This window comes from Lampetra planeri, chromosome 53 (assembly GCF_965212315.1).
Source record: "Lampetra planeri chromosome 53, kcLamPlan1.2.h2, whole genome shotgun sequence".
Lineage (NCBI taxonomy): Eukaryota > Metazoa > Chordata > Hyperoartia > Petromyzontiformes > Petromyzontidae > Lampetra > Lampetra planeri.
The window spans coordinates 6,993,475-7,011,901 of NC_136159.1; the positions used below are offsets into that span (position 1 = coordinate 6,993,475).

Sequence of the window (18,427 nt, forward strand, 5' to 3'; positions counted from 1 at the left end):
TGGACGAGGTTTAGAACTGTGGCTTATGCAGCTGCAATGGGTGCTTTGGGTACACGGTGCAAACCCCCCCAGAGACCCTGGCTGATGGAGGTGTTACGGCTGGCTGAGAAAAATTGACAGGCCCACTGCCGATATAAAGCAATCTACATCAGAGAATGAGGCTAACCGCCTTCGCTCTGAGGTTCGGAGAGCCGTACAGCACTGCAAGGATAAATGGCGGTCGGAGGTTACTGAGGAGACGGAATCTGCCTCAGTAGCCCGCGGTCACAAATCACTCTTTCATTCCATCAAAAAAGCTACTTGCAGCCCCACACATATCACCATCCTTAGGGCAAAGAAAGGTGGTCTGATCTCTAACCCCCAGGAACAGGTTTGCAGATTTACTGAGCATTTCTGTGAAGTCTTCTTGGGGGAAGGGAAATCTCTCAGCCCAGAAAACATCATGGGGCAAAGTGGGAATTACCCTGTTGAGGCTGCAAGTGCCTAAAATATTGAAAGTAGTAGTTACCCCCTATGAGTGGCTGGCTGAAGTGCCATTTGTTGCAAATGTTTTCTTTCATCTGCAATTTGCCACAACGCTTTCCCTCGGATAAGTGGAGTAAATTTGCAGATAACCCTACAGATAATAAAATCCATGGAATTGAAAATGATCCTGTACTCCGAACATACTTCTCTGCTAGATCTTTGGCGAACTTGTAGCATGTTTTACGTGTCTTAGTTAGCAACCATGTCTTTGATCCATTAACTAAAACTTACAATATGCACATCTTCACACAAGTCAATGAATAACATTATGGAGTTTCCAGCCACAAAACACCCCCGTGACTGCATGCTAACTGGTCATATAACTGTACGACAACCCGTGACAGAAAAACCCATCATCAGCATTGGTCATCAGCATATAACCGAGAATCACAAGATCACTGCGGATGTCACATTGGCACAATTTCCTTGCTGTCTTCATCATCATCATGCCATGGTCTATCCACTACTAGGTGAAGGCCTCTCCAAGCCAACAATATTCCTCAGAATCCTGTGAGACAACAACCCACCCAGTAACATGTGCACGAGCCAATTTCATCACTCCATCTCGTGTTCCACCGCAAGGCTGTTATTATTATTGACCATCGTTCACCATCGCCGCTTGTCTCTTTAGTTCCTTTCCATCTTCATTTAGAAACGATGAGCTCTGTCAACCTCATTCTATTTTGTGCTAGTTGCACTGCTTCCTTTTACTTATAGCATGGTCGAAAAGAACCAAACGTAAAAAATTGATCAAACGGACAAATACATTCGCGTAAAATGTGGTCAGACCCGACGACGCACACTCACTTGAGATGTTTGGGGCTCCACGGGAGATCGCCCCTCATGCCGATGCCCATGTTCTCTGTCACTGCAGCAATGAGGTCCAAGTACTTGCGTCCACCAGGCATCTTTACGCGACCAGATAGAACCTTAAAATAAAACCCAAACTCAATTGAAGACTGAGAACGGGATAGACCAAGACAGCAAGGACAAAAAAACACACAAATGAGACTTACAAAGACGATAAAAAAGGAAAATCAAGCATTACTCGTGGATAATGAAACAATTTCCAACGTGTACTTTTCCTTGGAAGTACAATACTGTACTTGAATAGCAGTACTGAAGGGTGTCAGGGCAAAATGTGTTTGCATAGTTGCTAAATTGTCCTTTTTTGCGCTGGTTTGTGTCTTAGCATTTTGGGCCAACGCTTTGATCATTTATCATACCTCTAAACCCGTTTAGCCGTATTCTTGTACAGGGAAATTTCGTTTTCAGGTTCATACAGCATACAGCCGTTTCAATACGGGCAACATTTTTTTAAATATTTGTTTGTGTTTCTCCCTTGTGATGTGACTAAGTAGCATGAACGTTGAGGTTTATAAGGGCACGGTGTGACAAATAAGGTCTGAATTAGTCTGTAATAAGGTAGGGTACTGATAAGGGGTTGACAAGTATGAATTTTGCCGACTTCCAATAAAGTGAGACCCGAAGAGCAACACAACTTTATACCACAGTGTAGCTCATTTTACACAAAACACGTGTACCCAGCCTTTGTACATTATGCAAACAAAACCATCGGCAAGTTCCTCAAGAAGTGCAGTGTATTCAAATAAATAAAGGTCACCGTCAACATTTTATTGGAGCCGGTCACCACTGACATTCGCTTAAATGTGTTTTCATGGTGACCCAACCAAAACACGGGAACCGCAGTGCATTTCTTCAACAACTGATAACGATTACGGTTTTTTTTGCACAATCTACAAGTGCTTTCACACGTTTTTTACGTGTTTATTTGGAACTTTAGGTGAGAGTTGGGCAAGCGTGAAAGGGCGAAGCACATCTAAGGAGTAAAAATGCCAATCAAAACAATGAATGCACACAACTCCGTAAAAACCCGTTCGTAGTGAATGAGGAAAATAAATCCTAGAACACAACAACCCCAACAGCCGACAACGGAAACATGAAACGGGCCACAAATAAAGCAGGAGCGAGTTGAGTTGAGGTCTGATGATGATCATCATCATCAGAGTTTACAGACGCCTAAGTCGTCACCCGCACATGCACACAGTGATTCAATGACACTGTGTAACCCAGTAAACACGTGCGACGTTGACTCAACGTAATCTTAGGTTTTTTCGGTAAAGTCACGTAGGTAAAAAATAAAAAAACAATAATAGAAATAAATTGTATTTTTTATTTTAGTGATTTATTTTATTTATATATATATTTTTTTTTACCTACGTGACTTTACCGAAAAAAACCTAAGAGTATGAATCCTTGCAGTCACGAAAGCTTCAAATCTAGAGTTGACTCAACGTCCCACGTTTCCTGGGTACATACTTGAGTACTGTCCCCCACCCTTAACGTGTCAACGCAATTGTCACGACTGGTGAAGGCCTCGGCCCGCCGCATCTGACCAACACATCTCGCCGGTGGAAGTCCAGGACCCGGTGCTTATATGAAACACAGAACTCAAAAACGAAAGCGCCACCATCCGATGTTAGCCACGACGAAAACTGCGATCGGCTTCTAGATTTGAAGCTTTCGTGACTGCAAGGATTCATATTCTTAGGTTTTTTCGGTAAAGTGACTTTACCAAAAAAACCTAAGAATGCGATCGGCTTTCTTGTCGGGATTTCAACAGCGTCGGGGTGCGCTAACCGAAGCGCCACCGCTCTCGGCCCAGCAGCGATATTATCGATTTGCACGTCTTGTAGTGCGTGCAAACACCGAACTTATTGCGTTTGAGCTGCTGTATAATTAGTGGTGCTGTATAATTAATGGTGCTTCGCTGTCGTGCGCGAGTTTTAATGCCCCCTCTAAACCCATGCACAGCAAGTGCGGCCCGGGCACGGAGAGGAGGCCTTCGTCCGGCAGTGGACTTGCAAAGTAATTCTCAATTGCTAGTTATCATTAATGCTAACAAGTACTTCTCGCCTATCGATATAATATTAAGACGAATGGGTAACAATTCGTAAAACGCAACGGCAACATAAACCACGGATCCACACACACACACAACCCTTCCGAAGGTACAGTGATAATAAAAGACAACTTTCGCAACGAAGTTTGAAGTTCCTGAGCGCGGATATCTGGCAACCTAACAACGTCGATTGCAACGTGGCTCAAACACCACCACCACCACCACCCCCACAACAAACACAGCAAGAGGCAAAAACCTAGCCGACGTCGTGAAACACACGCAGTGTAAAACACCGCGTGTACAGTTACACCCGAATTGAGCGGGAAATAATAAACTTTTACATTCTGCTCACAGGCACCCGTGACAACAATCTATGCCATATCTCTGTATGTGTGTGTGTAAAACAAGATGTACTATTCGTACCGTACGACGAGAAGAGTTCGTGAAGGTTGTCCGTACGGCTGATTGTGGATGCGGGAAGTTTTCGATGTTGGCGCGAAACGCGACTGCGATCAGCTGAGCTAAGCCACGCCCCCTCCTCTGTTAACTCCACCCCCTTTGCTTCGGTCCACGTCACTCACAGCAGATGAACAACAACACAAAGGCATCGCTAGATGTCGCTACAGGAGACGTTTCACTGGTAAGGAGCCTCCTGGTTACACACCAGCCCACAGGGGTGATTGTGTCCGTCCGTCGTGCATCCAAAAATGGGAGGGGTGGGGCTGGGTAGAGAGGGGAGGGTGGGGAGGGGCTTGGTGGAGAGGGTGGGGTGGGGCTGGGTGGGGAGGGGAGGGTGGGGAGGGGCTGGGTGGGGAGGGTGGAGAGGGGCTGGGTGGGGAGGGTGGGGCTGGGTGGGGAGGGGAGGGTGGGGAGGGGCTGGGTGGGGAGGGTGAGGCTGGTTGGGGGGTGGGAGGGGTGGGGCTGGGTGTGGAGGGGCTGGGTGGGGAGGGTGGGGAGGGGCTGGGTGGGGAGGGTGGGGAGGGTGGGGAGGGGCTGGGTGGGGAGGGGGGTGGGGAGGGGAGGGTGGGGAGGGGCTGGGTGGGGAGGGTGAGGCTGGGTGGGGAGGGGAGGGTGGGGAGGGGCTGGGTGGGGAGGGGCTGGTCACCCCGTGGTGCCCTTATAAAACTCAACGTTTAACCTACTCACGCCGGCTTGTGCCCGCGCTCACAGTCGGGCATGTTTGCGGTATACACCACGCCGCCGTTGACCCTGGCCATTGACCGAGCAACCCAACGTTCCTAACAGCTCCCTCCGCAGGAATGTGTTACACTGCAGCGGTCCCCAAACATTTAATGACACCAGGGATCGGTTTCGTGGAAGACGATCCTTTCACGGACCGGGGGTGGGTGGGGGATGTTCATCATTGGGTCTTTCTCCCCTTTTGCAAAGAAGCTCTCCAGCGACGTTTGTTTTTTTACTCATTTTGGCTACTCGGGGTTAGCTTGTGGACTTACCAAAACTGTGACTGAGACAAGTGCGCAGTGCGGGACGGAAGTGGTCAATAATAAAATCATGGGGGGGCCACGCGCGGACTCACCGCTCTCACCTCCTGCTGCTGTGTGGCCCGGTTCCTAACAGGCCACGGACCGGGGGTTGGGGACCACTGATTTAGAGCAGCTCAAAAACATCACCCCGTGGCGGGGAGAACATCGCCAATGATTGCAACAAGTTAGGTTCCAGAAGGTCTGTTCGTAAGTCCCAAATTTACACCCGTCAATTCTAAACACGTTTTACGGCATGTATACTTAACACGGGGAATGGCTTTAAACGTCGTATACTCTCCTGCAGATGTAGATGCCACTGGTTTTTCATGTTCTGTAGATGTAGATGCCACTGGTTCTTCATGTTCTGCAGATGTAGATGCCACTGGTTCTTCACTTTCTGCAGATGTAGATGTCACTGCTTCTTTACGTTCTGTAGATGGAGATGCCACTGGTTCTTCATGTTCTGTAGATGGAGATGCCACTGGTTCTTCGTGTTCTGCAGATGTAGACGCCACTGGTTCTTCACTGGTTCTTCATGTTCCGTATATGTAGATGCCACTGGTTTTTCATGTTCTGCAGATGTAGATGCCACTGGTTCTTCATGTTTTGCAGATGTAGATGCCACTGGTTCTTCACGTTCTGCAGATGTAGATGCCACTGGTTCTTCACGTTCTGTAGATGTAGATGTCACTGGTTCTTCACGTTTTGGAGATGTAGATGCCACTGGTTCTTCATGTTCTGCAGATGTAGATGACACTGGTTCTTCACGTTCTGTAGATGTAGATGCCACTGGTTCTCAACGATCTGCAGATATAGATGCCACTGGCTCGTCATGTTCTGTAGATGTTGATGCCACTGGTTCTTCCCTTCTACGTGACTTTACCGAAAGAACCAAGAAGATGAATTCCTGCAGTTACGAAAGCTTGAAATCGAAATAAAATCAAGTGACACATTTTCGCCACTAGGCGGCAGGGTGTCCCTGCACAATAAACGGCATGAAATCCCCTCCCGCCCGCCACATCAATTCGCTGTCTTACCGAAATGAAACACTTTTAGAAACTGACGCGACATTTAATTGGTCGAATTACTTCGCAAAAAATAACACTCAGCCACATTTCGTGCTTAAAAATTTAATTTTACATAGGTAAGTTTAAAAAAAAATAAAAGCGACGCGAGCCAAGCAGGAGTCGAACCTACAATCTTCTGATCCGTAGTCAGACGCGTTATCCATTGCGCCACTGGCCCGATATGGGGTGGTCACTAAGAATTCCAATGCAGCTTTACACACACCGTTTCCGACTTACACGTGGCCCACTTTGGTATGTGTGGCCAAAAATATACCAAGGATTGGTGTACTTCTCTGAACAACTCTTATTTCACTTGACAGCACGACACTTCGATTAAAATACATTTAAGACGTAAGTATGAATCCAACACGTACGAGCCTAAAATGAGCAGCGGCAGCATCGTAAGACATGATATATTTACTGTACTCATGGAATGACTTCGCCAGCCGTCACCATATCCTGCACACAACGTGATTTCGGCAATTGATCTCTGTGATGGGCATTTTCTAGATGTGATGGGCATTCTCTAGATGTGATCGCACATCCCCTCTCACCTTGGCTGCCACTATTTGGTCTCGACTAACCGTCAATATCTCTCGAAGCGATGTTTTCTGCCAAAGCCAACCTTTTGTATTTGAAGTCAAGTTAAATGAGCAACTTAAACTACAATTAACATGAAAAAATCATCTGGCATTCTATACACATCGAGATAAAAAAAGCGGAAATTTTTAAATAAAATCACCCAAGTTCGCCATATTTTTGTTTAAATCAGTCCGTTCGTCACATTACGAATTTAAATACCCTTCACGAAGACAGAACACAATAGAATCATTCAAACATCACGATAATCAAATACACAGCCACAAGCCAGACAGGAGTCCGAACCTACAATCTTGTGATCCATAGTCAGATACGTTATCCATTGTGCCACTGGCCCAATGCTCATTAGTTGTTGTCACACCTGTCTGTACAGTAACTGTGGCTGTGTAAGTGCTGGGTGCTGGTTTGACTCTTCATTGCTACTGGTCTATGTACTCGTAGTGAAGTGATAGAAGGGCTTACAGGCTCCCTTCGATAGTACAGTTGGTAGAGCAGAGGACTATAGTTGGTTTGTGGTTGAAATCCTTAGGTCGCTGGTTCGACTCCAGCTCGAAGTAGGTTAGTTTTTGTTTCACCAATTTTTTTCCAAATTATGAAATTATTGTTCATACAATGAAGGCTCAACGCGCATGACGCGCACATTAGGAAGGTGTCTTTTGGGCCAAACCTGGGCTTAAAATGCACAAAAAGAATAGGGCATTCGTAGTTTAGTCAAATGGGTTTCTACAGATACTTTGATTTTGACTTGGTGGATCTGGCTTCTTTTCTCATGGTGGTCTGCAAACTTTTCCAAAATATTGTTGAATGACCCATGCCTTTTTAACAAATGGCCACATAGATTCAGAAATGCACATCAATTGACGTTTTCTTTGCAAATCTATATATATAAAATCGCAAATCTGTCTGTCTGTCTGTGTGTCTGTGTGTCGCCGGACCATACGCAGTTTCATTGGATGGCGGTTGCCCCTGGCAACGGGTAGCGACGCATTCGCTGCGGTGTGGACGCCATTTTTAATTCCCGTTAAAAATATGCGCACGCATTAACACGCGACTCTGATGTAAATTCATCAAAGTTTCACGTCCTCTTCACTCCCCTCCCACCCCAATGTGTGCAATTACTATTATAGGGTCGGTAGATAATAAAATTATAGCGATTACACAGTATTATTGTAGCGCGGGGGGGGGGGGGGGGGGAACGGCACCCGTACCCAGCCTCAGCCGGGTGGGCAATTTAGGCGAGGCCGGAGGCTCTGCACGGTACTAGGCCTCGACACCCCACCCGTGTCAAGCGACGACTTTGTGGTATAAACTCAATATACCCAGCGTTGCCCGGGGGGAAAATACATTTAAAATCTTATGAAAACTTTCAAACATTACATACCAATGAAAAAACAACTGTCTAATTACTTTGAAACCCGACGCGCCAAGAATCGATTCTTTAAATGTTGACTGTACAAATAGTCATTAAGCTGGGTGAGCGTACCGCCAGTCTATAATGTAGACTGTAGCCTGCTTATTAAATTGGGTGAGTGTACTGCCAGTCTATAATGTAGACTGTAGCCTGGTTATTAAGCTGGGTGAGCGTACTGCCAGTCTATAATGTAGACTGTAGCCTGGTTATTAAGTAAAGTTAGTCAATTTGTAACACGTAGGCTTTCGCGACCATTATTCATAAGCAACGTTATTGGGTTTAGATCGCCATATTTATTAATGTGTTGTAACCCTCCACCACCCGACACGGCCAATCAGTAAAAAAGTGTCCCGTTGATAAAAGACTAATAGTTGGTAGTGAGGGGAATATTTTATTTTGCGTTAAAAATGCTTTTAAAATACACTAAACGCTCAGGTAAATTCTTCACTGCGTGATGTCCCCCCCACCCCGATGCGTGCAGTGATTACTACTATACATTTGCTAGATGCTACCACTATAGGCCGTAGATATTACTGCACAGCGGCCGAGGAGATCGTGGCTGGGGGGGGGGGGGGCAGGGGTAGCAGGCCATCTGTGTATATATGTTAGGTTATTAAGAAATATATTTTTCACCCGGGCAACGCCGGGTACTTCTGCTAGTGTTAATTTAAAAAATCACTCACATTCACCATATTTTCGTTAAATCAGGCCATTCCTCACATGTTGCGACTTTAAATACCCTTTAGAAAGATAGAATAAAAAGGAAGCATTCAGACATCACGCTAACAAAACACACACCCACGAGCCAGGCAGGAGTCGAACCTACAATCTTCTGATCCGTAGTCAGACGCGTTATCCATTGCGCCACTGGCCCCATGTTACTTAGCTTTTGTCAGACCTGTCTGTACAGGCTGTGTAAGGACTGGATTCAGGTTTGACTCTGCATTGCTACTGGTTTATGTACTAGTAGTGAAGTGATAGAATACATTACAAGGTTCCTTCGATAGCTCAGTTGGTAGAGCGGAGGACTGTAGTTGGTTTGTGGTTGAAATCCTTAGGTCGCTGGTTCGACTCCGGCTCGAAGGAGGTTGGTTTTTGCTTCACCAATTTTATTCCAAATTATGAAATTATTGTTCATGCAATGAAGGCTCAACGCGCCTGACGTGCACATTAGGAAAATGTCTTTTGGGCCAAACCTGGGCTTAAAATGCACAAAAAGAATAGGGCATTCTTAGTTTAGTCAAATGGGTTTCTACAGATACTTTGATTTTGACTTGGTGGATCTGGCTTCTTTTCTCATGGTGGCCTGCAAACTTTTCCAATATATTGTTGAATGACCCATGTCTTTTTAACAAATGGCCACATAGATTCAGAAATGCACATCAATAGACGTTTTCTTTGCAAATGTTAATTTAAAAAATCACTCACATTCACCATATTTTCGTTTAAATCAGGCCATTCCTCACATGTTTCGACTTTAAATACCCTTTAGAAAGATAGAATAAAAAGGAAGCATTCAAACATCACGCCAATAAAACACACACCCACGAGCCAGGCAGGAGTCGAACCTACAATCTTCTGATCCGTAGTCAGACGCGTTATCCATTGCGCCACTGGCCCCATGTTACTTAGCTCTTGTCAGACCTGTCTGTACAGGCTGTGTAAGGACTGGATGCAGGTTTGACTCTGCATTGTTACTGGTTTATGTACTAGTAGTCAAGTGATAGAATAGGTTACAAGGTTCCTTCGATAGCTCAGTTGGCAGAGCGGAGGACTGTAGTTGGTTTGTTGTTGAAATCCTTAGGTCGCTGGTTCGAAGGAGGTTGGTTTTTGCTTCACCAATTTTATTGCAAATTATGAAATTATTGTTCATACATTGAAGGCTCAACGCGCCTGTTGCGCACATTAGAAAGTGTCTTTGGTCCAAACCTGGCTTAAAATGTACAAAAAGAACAGGGCATTAGTAGTTTAGTCAGATGGTTTTCTGCAGAAAATTTGATTTTCACTTGGATCTGGCTTCTTTTCTCATGGTGGTCTGCAAACTTTTCCAAAATATTGTTGAATGACCCATGCCTTTTTAACAAATGGCCACATAGATTCAGAAATGCACATCAATTGACGTTTTCTTTGCAAATCTATATATATAAAATCGCAAATCTGTCTGTCTGTCTGTGTGTGTGTCTGTGTGTCGCTGGACCATACGCAGTTTCATTGGACGGCGGTTGCCCCTGGCAACGGGTAGCGACGCATTCGCTGCGGGGTGGACGCCATTTTTAATTCCCGTTAAAAATATGCGCACGCATTAACACGCGACTCTGAGGTAAATTCATCAAAGTTTCACGTCCTCTTCACTCCCCTCCCACCCCAATGTGTGCAATTACTATTATAGGGTCGGTAGATAATACAATTATAGCGATTACACAGTATTATTGTAGCGCGGGGGGGGGGGGGGGGAACGGCACCCGTACCCAGCCTCAGCCGGGTGGGCAATTTAGGCGAGGCCGGAGGCTCTGCACGGTACTAGGCCTCGACACCCACCACGCGACTCTGAGGTAAATTCATCAAAGTTTCACGTCCACTTCACTCCCCCCCCCACCACAATGTGTGCAATTACTATTATAGGGTCGGTAGATAATAAAATTATAGCGATTACACAGTATTATTGTAGCGCGGGGGGGGGGGGGTAACGGCCCCGGTACCCAGCCTCAGCCGGGTGGGCAATCTAGGCGAGGCCGGAGGCTCTGCACGGTACTAGGCCTCGACACCCCACCCGTGTCAAGCGACGACTTTGTGGTATAAACTCGATATACCCAGCGTTGCCCGGGGGGAAAATACATTTAAAATCTTATGAAAACTTTCAAACATTACATACCAATGAAAAAACAACTGTCTAATTACTTTTAAACCCGACGCGCCAAGAATCGATTCTTTAAATGTTGACTGTACAAATAGTCATTAAGCTGGGTGAGCGTACTGCCAGTCTATAATGTAGACTGTAGCCTGGTTATTAAGCTGGGTGAGCGTACTGCCAGTCTATAATGTAGACTGTAGCCTGGTTATTAAGTAAAGTTAGTCAATTTGTAACACGTAGGCTTTCGCGACCATTATTCATAAGCAACGTTATTGGGTTTAGATCGCCATATTTATTAATGTGTTGTAACCCTCCACCACCCGACACGGCCAATCAGTAAAAAAGTGTCCCGTTGATAAAAGACTAATAGTTGGTAGTGAGGGGAACATTTTATTTTGCGTTAAAAATGCTTTAAAAATACACTAAACGCTCAGGTAAATTCTTCACTGCGTGATGTCCCCCCCACCCCGATGCGTGCAGTGATTACTACTATACATTTGCTAGATGCTACCACTATAGGCCGTAGATATTACTGCACAGCGGCCGAGGAGATCGTGGCTGGGGGGGGGGGGGGCAGGGGTAGCAGGCCATCTGTGTATATATGTTAGGTTATTAAGAAATATATTTTTCACCCGGGCAACGCCTGGTACTTCTGCTAGTGTTAATTTAAAAAATCACTCACATTCACCATATTTTCGTTTAAATCAGGCCATTCCTCACATGTTGCGACTTTAAATACCCTTTAGAAAGATAGAATAAAAAGGAAGCATTCAGACATCACGCTAATAAAACACACACCCACGAGCCAAACCTACAATCTTCTGATCCGTAGTCAGACGCGTTATCCATTGCGCCACTGGCCCCATGTTACTTAGCTTTTGTCAGACCTGTCTGTACAGGCTGTGTAAGGACTGGATTCAGGTTTGACTCTGCATTGCTACTGGTTTATGTACTAGTAGTGAAGTGATAGAATTCATTACAAGGTTCCTTCGATAGCTCAGTTGGTAGAGTGGAGGACTGTAGTTGGTTTGTGGTTGAAATCCTTAGGTCGCTGGTTCGACTCTGGCTCGAAGGAGGTTGGTTTTTGCTTCACCAATTTTATTCCAAATTATGAAATTATTGTTCATGCAATGAAGGCTCAACGCGCCTGACGTGCACATTAGGAAAATGTCTTTTGGGCCAAACCTGGGCTTAAAATGCACAAAAAGAATAGGGCATTCTTAGTTTAGTCAAATGGGTTTCTACAGATACTTTGATTTTGACTTGGTGGATCTGGCTTCTTTTCTCATGGTGGCCTGCAAACTTTTCCAATATATTGTTGAATGACCCATGTCTTTTTAACAAATGGCCACATAGATTCAGAAATGCACATCAATAGACGTTTTCTTTGCAAATGTTAATTTAAAAAATCACTCACATTCACCATATTTTCGTTTAAATCAGGCCATTCCTCACATGTTTCGACTTTAAATACCCTTTAGAAAGATAGAATAAAAAGGAAGCATTCAAACATCACGCCAATAAAACACACACCCACGAGCCAGGCAGGAGTCGAACCTACAATCTTCTGATCCGTAGTCAGACGCGTTATCCATTGCGCCACTGGCCCCATGTTACTTAGCTCTTGTCAGACCTGTCTGTACAGGCTGTGTAAGGACTGGATGCAGGTTTGACTCTGCATTGTTACTGGTTTATGTACTAGTAGTCAAGTGATAGAATAGGTTACAAGGTTCCTTCGATAGCTCAGTTGGCAGAGCGGAGGACTGTAGTTGGTTTGTTGTTGAAATCCTTAGGTCGCTGGCTCGAAGGAGGTTGGTTTTTGCTTCACCAATTTTATTCCAAATTATGAAATTATTGTTCATACATTGAAGGCTCAACGCGCCTGTTGCGCACATTAGAAAGTGTCTTTGGTCCAAACCTGGCTTAAAATGTACAAAAAGAACAGGGCATTAGTAGTTTCGTCAGATGGTTTTCTGCAGAAAATTAGATTTTCACTTGGATCTGGCTTCTTTTCTCATGGTGGTCTGCAAACTTTTCCAAAATATTGTTGAATGACCCATGCCTTTTTAACAAATGGCCACATAGATTCAGAAATGCACATCAATTGACGTTTTCTTTGCAAATCTATATATATAAAATCGCAAATCTGTTTGTCTGTCTGTGTGTGTGTCTGTGTGTCGCTGGACCATACGCAGTTTCATTGGACGGCGGTTGCCCCTGGCAACGGGTAGCGACGCATTCGCTGCGGGGTGGACGCCATTTTTAATTCCCGTTAAAAATATGCGCACGCATTAACACGCGACTCTGAGGTAAATTCATCAAAGTTTCACGTCCTCTTCACTCCCCTCCCACCCCAATGTGTGCAATTACTATTATAGGGTCGGTAGATAATACAATTATAGCGATTACACAGTATTATTGTAGCGCGGGGGGGGGGGGGAACGGCACCCGTACCCAGCCTCAGCCGGGTGGGCAATTTAGGCGAGGCCGGAGGCTCTGCATGGTACTAGGCCTCGACACCCACCACGCGACTCTGAGGTAAATTCATCAAAGTTTCACGTCCACTTCACTCCCCCCCCCCCACCACAATGTGTGCAATTACTATTATAGGGTCGGTAGATAATAAAATTATAGCGATTACACAGTATTATTGTAGCGCGGGGGGGGGGGGGGGTAACGGCCCCGGTACCCAGCCTCAGCCGGGTGGGCAATCTAGGCGAGGCCGGAGGCTCTGCACGGTACTAGGCCTCGACACCCCACCCGTGTCAAGCGACGACTTTGTCGTATAAACTCGATATACCCAGCGTTGCCCGGGGGGAAAATACATTTAAAATCTTATGAAAACTTTCAAACATTACATACCAATGAAAAAACAACTGTCTAATTACTTTTAAACCCGACGCGCCAAGAATCGATTCTTTAAATGTTGACTGTACAAATAGTCATTAAGCTGGGTGAGCGTACTGCCAGTCTATAATGTAGACTGTAGCCTGGTTATTAAGCTGGGTGAGCGTACTGCCAGTCTATAATGTAGACTGTAGCCTGGTTATTAAGTAAAGTTAGTCAATTTGTAACACGTAGGCTTTCGCGACCATTATTCATAAGCAACGTTATTGGGTTTAGATCGCCATATTTATTAATGTGTTGTAACCCTCCACCACCCGACACGGCCAATCAGTAAAAAAGTGTCCCGTTGATAAAAGACTAATAGTTGTTAGTGAGGGGAAAATTTTATTTTGCGTTAAAAATGCTTTAAAAATACACTAAACGCTCAGGTAAATTCTTCACTGCGTGATGTCCCCCCCACCCCGATGCGTGCAGTGATTACTACTATACATTTGCTAGATGCTACCACTATAGGCCGTAGATATTACTGCACAGCGGCCGAGGAGATCGTGGCTGGGGGGGGGGGGGCAGGGGTAGCAGGCCATCTGTGTATATATGTTAGGTTATTAAGAAATATATTTTTCACCCGGGCAACGCCGGGTACTTCTGCTAGTGTTAATTTAAAAAATCACTCACATTCACCATATTTTCGTTTAAATCAGGCCATTCCTCACATGTTGCGACTTTAAATACCCTTTAGAAAGATAGAATAAAAAGGAAGCATTCAGACATCACGCTAATAAAACACACACCCACGAGCCAGGCAGGAGTCGAACCTACAATCTTCTGATCCGTAGTCAGACGCGTTATCCATTGCGCCACTGGCCCCATGTTACTTAGCTATTGTCAGACCTGTCTGTACAGGCTGTGTAAGGACTGGATTCAGGTTTGACTCTGCATTGCTACTGGTTTATGTACTAGTAGTGAAGTGATAGAATACATTACAAGGTTCCTTCGATAGCTCAGTTGGTAGAGCGGAGGACTGTAGTTGGTTTGTGGTTGAAATCCTTAGGTCGCTGGTTCGACTCTGGCTCGAAGGAGTTTGGTTTTTGCTTCACCAATTTTATTCCAAATTATGAAATTATTGTTCATGCAATGAAGGCTCAACGCGCCTGACGTGCACATTAGGAAAATGTCTTTTGGGCCAAACCTGGGCTTAATATGCACAAAAAGAATAGGGCATTCTTAGTTTAGTCAAATGGGTTTCTACAGATACTTTGATTTTGACTTGGTGGATCTGGCTTCTTTTCTCATGGTGGCCTGCAAACTTTTCCAATATATTGTTGAATGACCCATGTCTTTTTAACAAATGGCCACATAGATTCAGAAATGCACATCAATAGACGTTTTCTTTGCAAATGTTAATTTAAAAAATCACTCACATTCACCATATTTTCGTTTAAATCAGGCCATTCCTCACATGTTTCGACTTTAAATACCCTTTAGAAAGATAGAATAAAAAGGAAGCATTCAAACATCACGCCAATAAAACACACACCCACGAGCCAGGCAGGAGTCGAACCTACAATCTTCTGATCCGTAGTCAGACGCGTTATCCATTGCGCCACTGGCCCCATGTTACTTAGCTCTTGTCAGACCTGTCTGTACAGGCTGTGTAAGGACTGGATGCAGGTTTGACTCTGCATTGTTACTGGTTCATGTACTAGTAGTCAAGTGATAGAATAGGTTACAAGGTTCCTTCGATAGCTCAGTTGGCAGAGCGGAGGACTGTAGTTGGTTTGTTGTTGAAATCCTTAGGTTGCTGGCTCGAAGGAGGTTGGTTTTTGCTTCACCAATTTTATTCCAAATTATGAAATTATTGTTCATACATTGAAGGCTCAACGCGCCTGTTGCGCACATTAGAAAGTGTCTTTGGTCCAAACCTGGCTTAAAATGTACAAAAAGAACAGGGCATTAGTAGTTTAGTCAGATGGTTTTCTGCAGAAAATTAGATTTTCACTTGGATCTGGCTTCTTTTCTCATGGTGGTCTGCAAACTTTTCCAAAATATTGTTGAATGACCCATGCCTTTTTAACAAATGGCCACATAGATTCAGAAATGCACATCAATTGACGTTTTCTTTGCAAATCTATATATATAAAATCGCAAATCTGTTTGTCTGTCTGTGTGTGTGTCTGTGTGTCGCTGGACCATACGCAGTTTCATTGGACGGCGGTTGCCCCTGGCAACGGGTAGCGACGCATTCGCTGCGGGGTGGACGCCATTTTTAATTCCCGTTAAAAATATGCGCACGCATTAACACGCGACTCTGAGGTAAATTCATCAAAGTTTCACGTCCTCTTCACTCCCCTCCCACCCCAATGTGTGCAATTACTATTATAGGGTCGGTAGATAATACAATTATAGCGATTACACAGTATTATTGTAGCGCGGGGGGGGGGGGGGGGGAACGGCACCCGTACCCAGCCTCAGCCGGGTGGGCAATTTAGGCGAGGCCGGAGGCTCTGCACGGTACTAGGCCTCGACACCCACCACGCGACTCTGAGGTAAATTCATCAAAGTTTCACGTCCACTTCACTCCCCCCCCCCCAACACAATGTGTGCAATTACTATTATAGGGTCGGTAGATAATAAAATTATAGCGATTACACAGTATTATTGTAGCGCGGGGGGGGGGGGGTAACGGCCCCGGTACCCAGCCTCAGCCGGGTGGGCAATCTAGGCAAGGCCGGAGGCTCTGCACGGTACTAGGCCTCGACACCCCACCCGTGTCAAGCGACGACTTTGTGGTATAAACTCGATATACCCAGCGTTGCCCGGGGGGAAAATACATTTAAAATCTTATGAAAACTTTCAAACATTACATACCAATGAAAAAACAACTGTCTAATTACTTTTAAACCCGACGCGCCAAGAATCGATTCTTTAAATGTTGACTGTACAAATAGTTATTAAGCTGGGTGAGCGTACTGCCAGTCTATAATGTAGACTGTAGCCTGCTTATTAAATTGGGTGAGTGTACTGCCAGTCTATAATGTAGACTGTAGCCTGGTTATTAAGCTGGGTGAGCGTACTGCCAGTCTATAATGTAGACTGTAGCCTGGTTATTAAGTAAAGTTAGTCAATTTGTAACACGTAGGCTTTCGCGACCATTATTCATAAGCAACGTTATTGGGTTTAGATCGCCATATTTATTAATGTGTTGTAACCCTCCACCACCCGACACGGCCAATCAGTAAAAAAGTGTCCCGTTGATAAAAGACTAATAGTTGGTAGTGAGGGGAACATTTTATTTTGCGTTAAAAATGCTTTAAAAATACACTAAACGCTCAGGTAAATTCTTCACTGCGTGATGTCCCCCCCACCCCGATGCGTGCAGTGATTACTACTATACATTTGCTAGATGCTACCACTATAGGCCGTAGATATTACTGCACAGCGGCCGAGGAGATCGTGGCTGGGGGGGGGGGCAGGGGTAGCAGGCCATCTGTGTATATATGTTAGGTTATTAAGAAATATATTTTTCACCCGGGCAACGCCGGGTACTTCTGCTAGTGTTAATTTAAAAAATCACTCACATTCACCATATTTTCGTTTAAATCAGGCCATTCCTCACATGTTGCGACTTTAAATACCCTTTAGAAAGATAGAATAAAAAGGAAGCATTCAGACATCACGCTAATAAAACACACACCCACGAGCCAGGCAGGAGTCGAACCTACAATCTTCTGATCCGTAGTCAGACGCGTTATCCATTGCGCCACTGGCCCCATGTAACTTAGCTCTTGTCAGACCTGTCTGTACAGGCTGTGTAAGCACTGGATGCAGGTTTGACTCTGCATTGCTACTGGTTCATGTACTTGTAGTGAAGTGATAGAATACGTTACAAGGTTCCTTCGATAGTTCAGTTGGTCGAGCGGAGGACTGTAGTTGGTTTGTGGTTGAAATCCTTATGCCGCTGGTTCGACTCCGGCTCGAAGGAGGTTGGTTTTTGCTTCACCAATTTTATTCCAAATTATGAAATTATTGTTCATGCAATTAAGGCTCAACGCGCCTGACGTGCACATTAGGAAAATGTCTTTTGGGCCAAACCTGGGCTTAAAATGCACAAAAAGAATAGGGCATTCTTAGTTTAGTCAAATGGTTTCTACAGATACTTTGATTTTGACTTGGTGGATCTGGCTTCTTTTCTCATGGTGGCCTGCAAACTTTTCCAATATATTGTTGAATGACCCATGTCTTTTTAACAAATGGCCACATAGATTCAGAAATGCACATCAATAGACGTTTTCTTTGCAAATGTTAATTTAAAAAATCACTCACATTCACCATATTTTCGTTTAAATCAGGCCATTCGTCACATGTTGTGACTTTAAATACCCTTTAGAAAGATAGAATAAAATGGAAGCATTCAGACATCATGCTAATTAAAACACACACCCACGAGCCAGGCAGGAGTCGAACCTACACTCTTCTGATCCGTAGTCAGACGCGTTATCCATTGCGCCACTGGCCCCATGTTACTTAGCTTTTGTCAGACCTGTCTGTACAGGCTGTGTAAGGACTGGATGCAGGTTTGACTCTGCATTGTTACTGGTTTATGTACTGGTATTGAAGTGATAGAATACGTTACAAAGTTCCTTCGATAGCTCAGTTGGTAGAGCGGACGACTGTAGTTGGTTTGCTGTTGAAATCCTTAGGTCTCTGGCTCAAAGGAGG

The 18,427-nt window shown here is 44.8% G+C and overlaps 1 protein-coding gene and 12 non-coding genes across 14 annotated transcripts in view; 4 read left to right on the forward strand and 9 right to left on the reverse strand.

The window, feature by feature from the left end:
- DHFR (dihydrofolate reductase) overlaps window positions 1-3,985 on the reverse strand; it is a 54,843-nt gene extending 50,858 nt beyond the window's left edge. Inside the window, exons 1-2 of one of the 2 annotated variants that reach the window (XM_078617347.1) lie at window positions 3,872-3,985; window positions 1,333-1,484 (exon numbers count right to left, since the gene is read on the reverse strand). In XM_078617347.1, coding sequence (XP_078473473.1) covers window positions 1,333-1,433 — 101 coding nt within the window. In that variant the 5' untranslated portion in view covers window positions 1,434-1,484; window positions 3,872-3,985. The remainder of the gene's footprint in view (window positions 1-1,332; window positions 1,485-3,871) is intronic. The other variant, XM_078617346.1, reaches the window with a different exon arrangement.
- Window positions 3,986-6,104: 2,119 nt separating this feature from the next.
- On the reverse strand, window positions 6,105-6,177 carry TRNAR-ACG (transfer RNA arginine (anticodon ACG)). The gene has a single exon. It is a non-coding gene; the product is annotated as a tRNA-Arg (tRNA).
- Window positions 6,178-8,811: 2,634 nt separating this feature from the next.
- TRNAR-ACG (transfer RNA arginine (anticodon ACG)) lies at window positions 8,812-8,884 on the reverse strand. Its single transcript has one exon. It is a non-coding gene; the product is annotated as a tRNA-Arg (tRNA).
- A 123-nt stretch (window positions 8,885-9,007) lies between these two features.
- Window positions 9,008-9,096, forward strand: TRNAY-GUA (transfer RNA tyrosine (anticodon GUA)). Its single transcript is given in 2 exon segments — window positions 9,008-9,044; window positions 9,061-9,096. It is a non-coding gene; the product is annotated as a tRNA-Tyr (tRNA).
- Window positions 9,097-9,557: 461 nt separating this feature from the next.
- On the reverse strand, window positions 9,558-9,630 carry TRNAR-ACG (transfer RNA arginine (anticodon ACG)). Its single transcript has one exon. It is a non-coding gene; the product is annotated as a tRNA-Arg (tRNA).
- Window positions 9,631-11,847: 2,217 nt separating this feature from the next.
- Window positions 11,848-11,936, forward strand: TRNAY-GUA (transfer RNA tyrosine (anticodon GUA)). Its single transcript is given in 2 exon segments — window positions 11,848-11,884; window positions 11,901-11,936. It is a non-coding gene; the product is annotated as a tRNA-Tyr (tRNA).
- A 461-nt stretch (window positions 11,937-12,397) lies between these two features.
- Window positions 12,398-12,470, reverse strand: TRNAR-ACG (transfer RNA arginine (anticodon ACG)). Its single transcript has one exon. It is a non-coding gene; the product is annotated as a tRNA-Arg (tRNA).
- A 2,032-nt stretch (window positions 12,471-14,502) lies between these two features.
- TRNAR-ACG (transfer RNA arginine (anticodon ACG)) lies at window positions 14,503-14,575 on the reverse strand. The gene has a single exon. It is a non-coding gene; the product is annotated as a tRNA-Arg (tRNA).
- Window positions 14,576-14,698: 123 nt separating this feature from the next.
- TRNAY-GUA (transfer RNA tyrosine (anticodon GUA)) lies at window positions 14,699-14,787 on the forward strand. Its single transcript is given in 2 exon segments — window positions 14,699-14,735; window positions 14,752-14,787. It is a non-coding gene; the product is annotated as a tRNA-Tyr (tRNA).
- Window positions 14,788-15,248: 461 nt separating this feature from the next.
- TRNAR-ACG (transfer RNA arginine (anticodon ACG)) lies at window positions 15,249-15,321 on the reverse strand. Its single transcript has one exon. It is a non-coding gene; the product is annotated as a tRNA-Arg (tRNA).
- Window positions 15,322-17,405: 2,084 nt separating this feature from the next.
- TRNAR-ACG (transfer RNA arginine (anticodon ACG)) lies at window positions 17,406-17,478 on the reverse strand. Its single transcript has one exon. It is a non-coding gene; the product is annotated as a tRNA-Arg (tRNA).
- Window positions 17,479-17,601: 123 nt separating this feature from the next.
- On the forward strand, window positions 17,602-17,690 carry TRNAY-GUA (transfer RNA tyrosine (anticodon GUA)). Its single transcript is given in 2 exon segments — window positions 17,602-17,638; window positions 17,655-17,690. It is a non-coding gene; the product is annotated as a tRNA-Tyr (tRNA).
- Window positions 17,691-18,151: 461 nt separating this feature from the next.
- TRNAR-ACG (transfer RNA arginine (anticodon ACG)) lies at window positions 18,152-18,224 on the reverse strand. Its single transcript has one exon. It is a non-coding gene; the product is annotated as a tRNA-Arg (tRNA).
- Window positions 18,225-18,427: the final 203 nt, after the last annotated feature.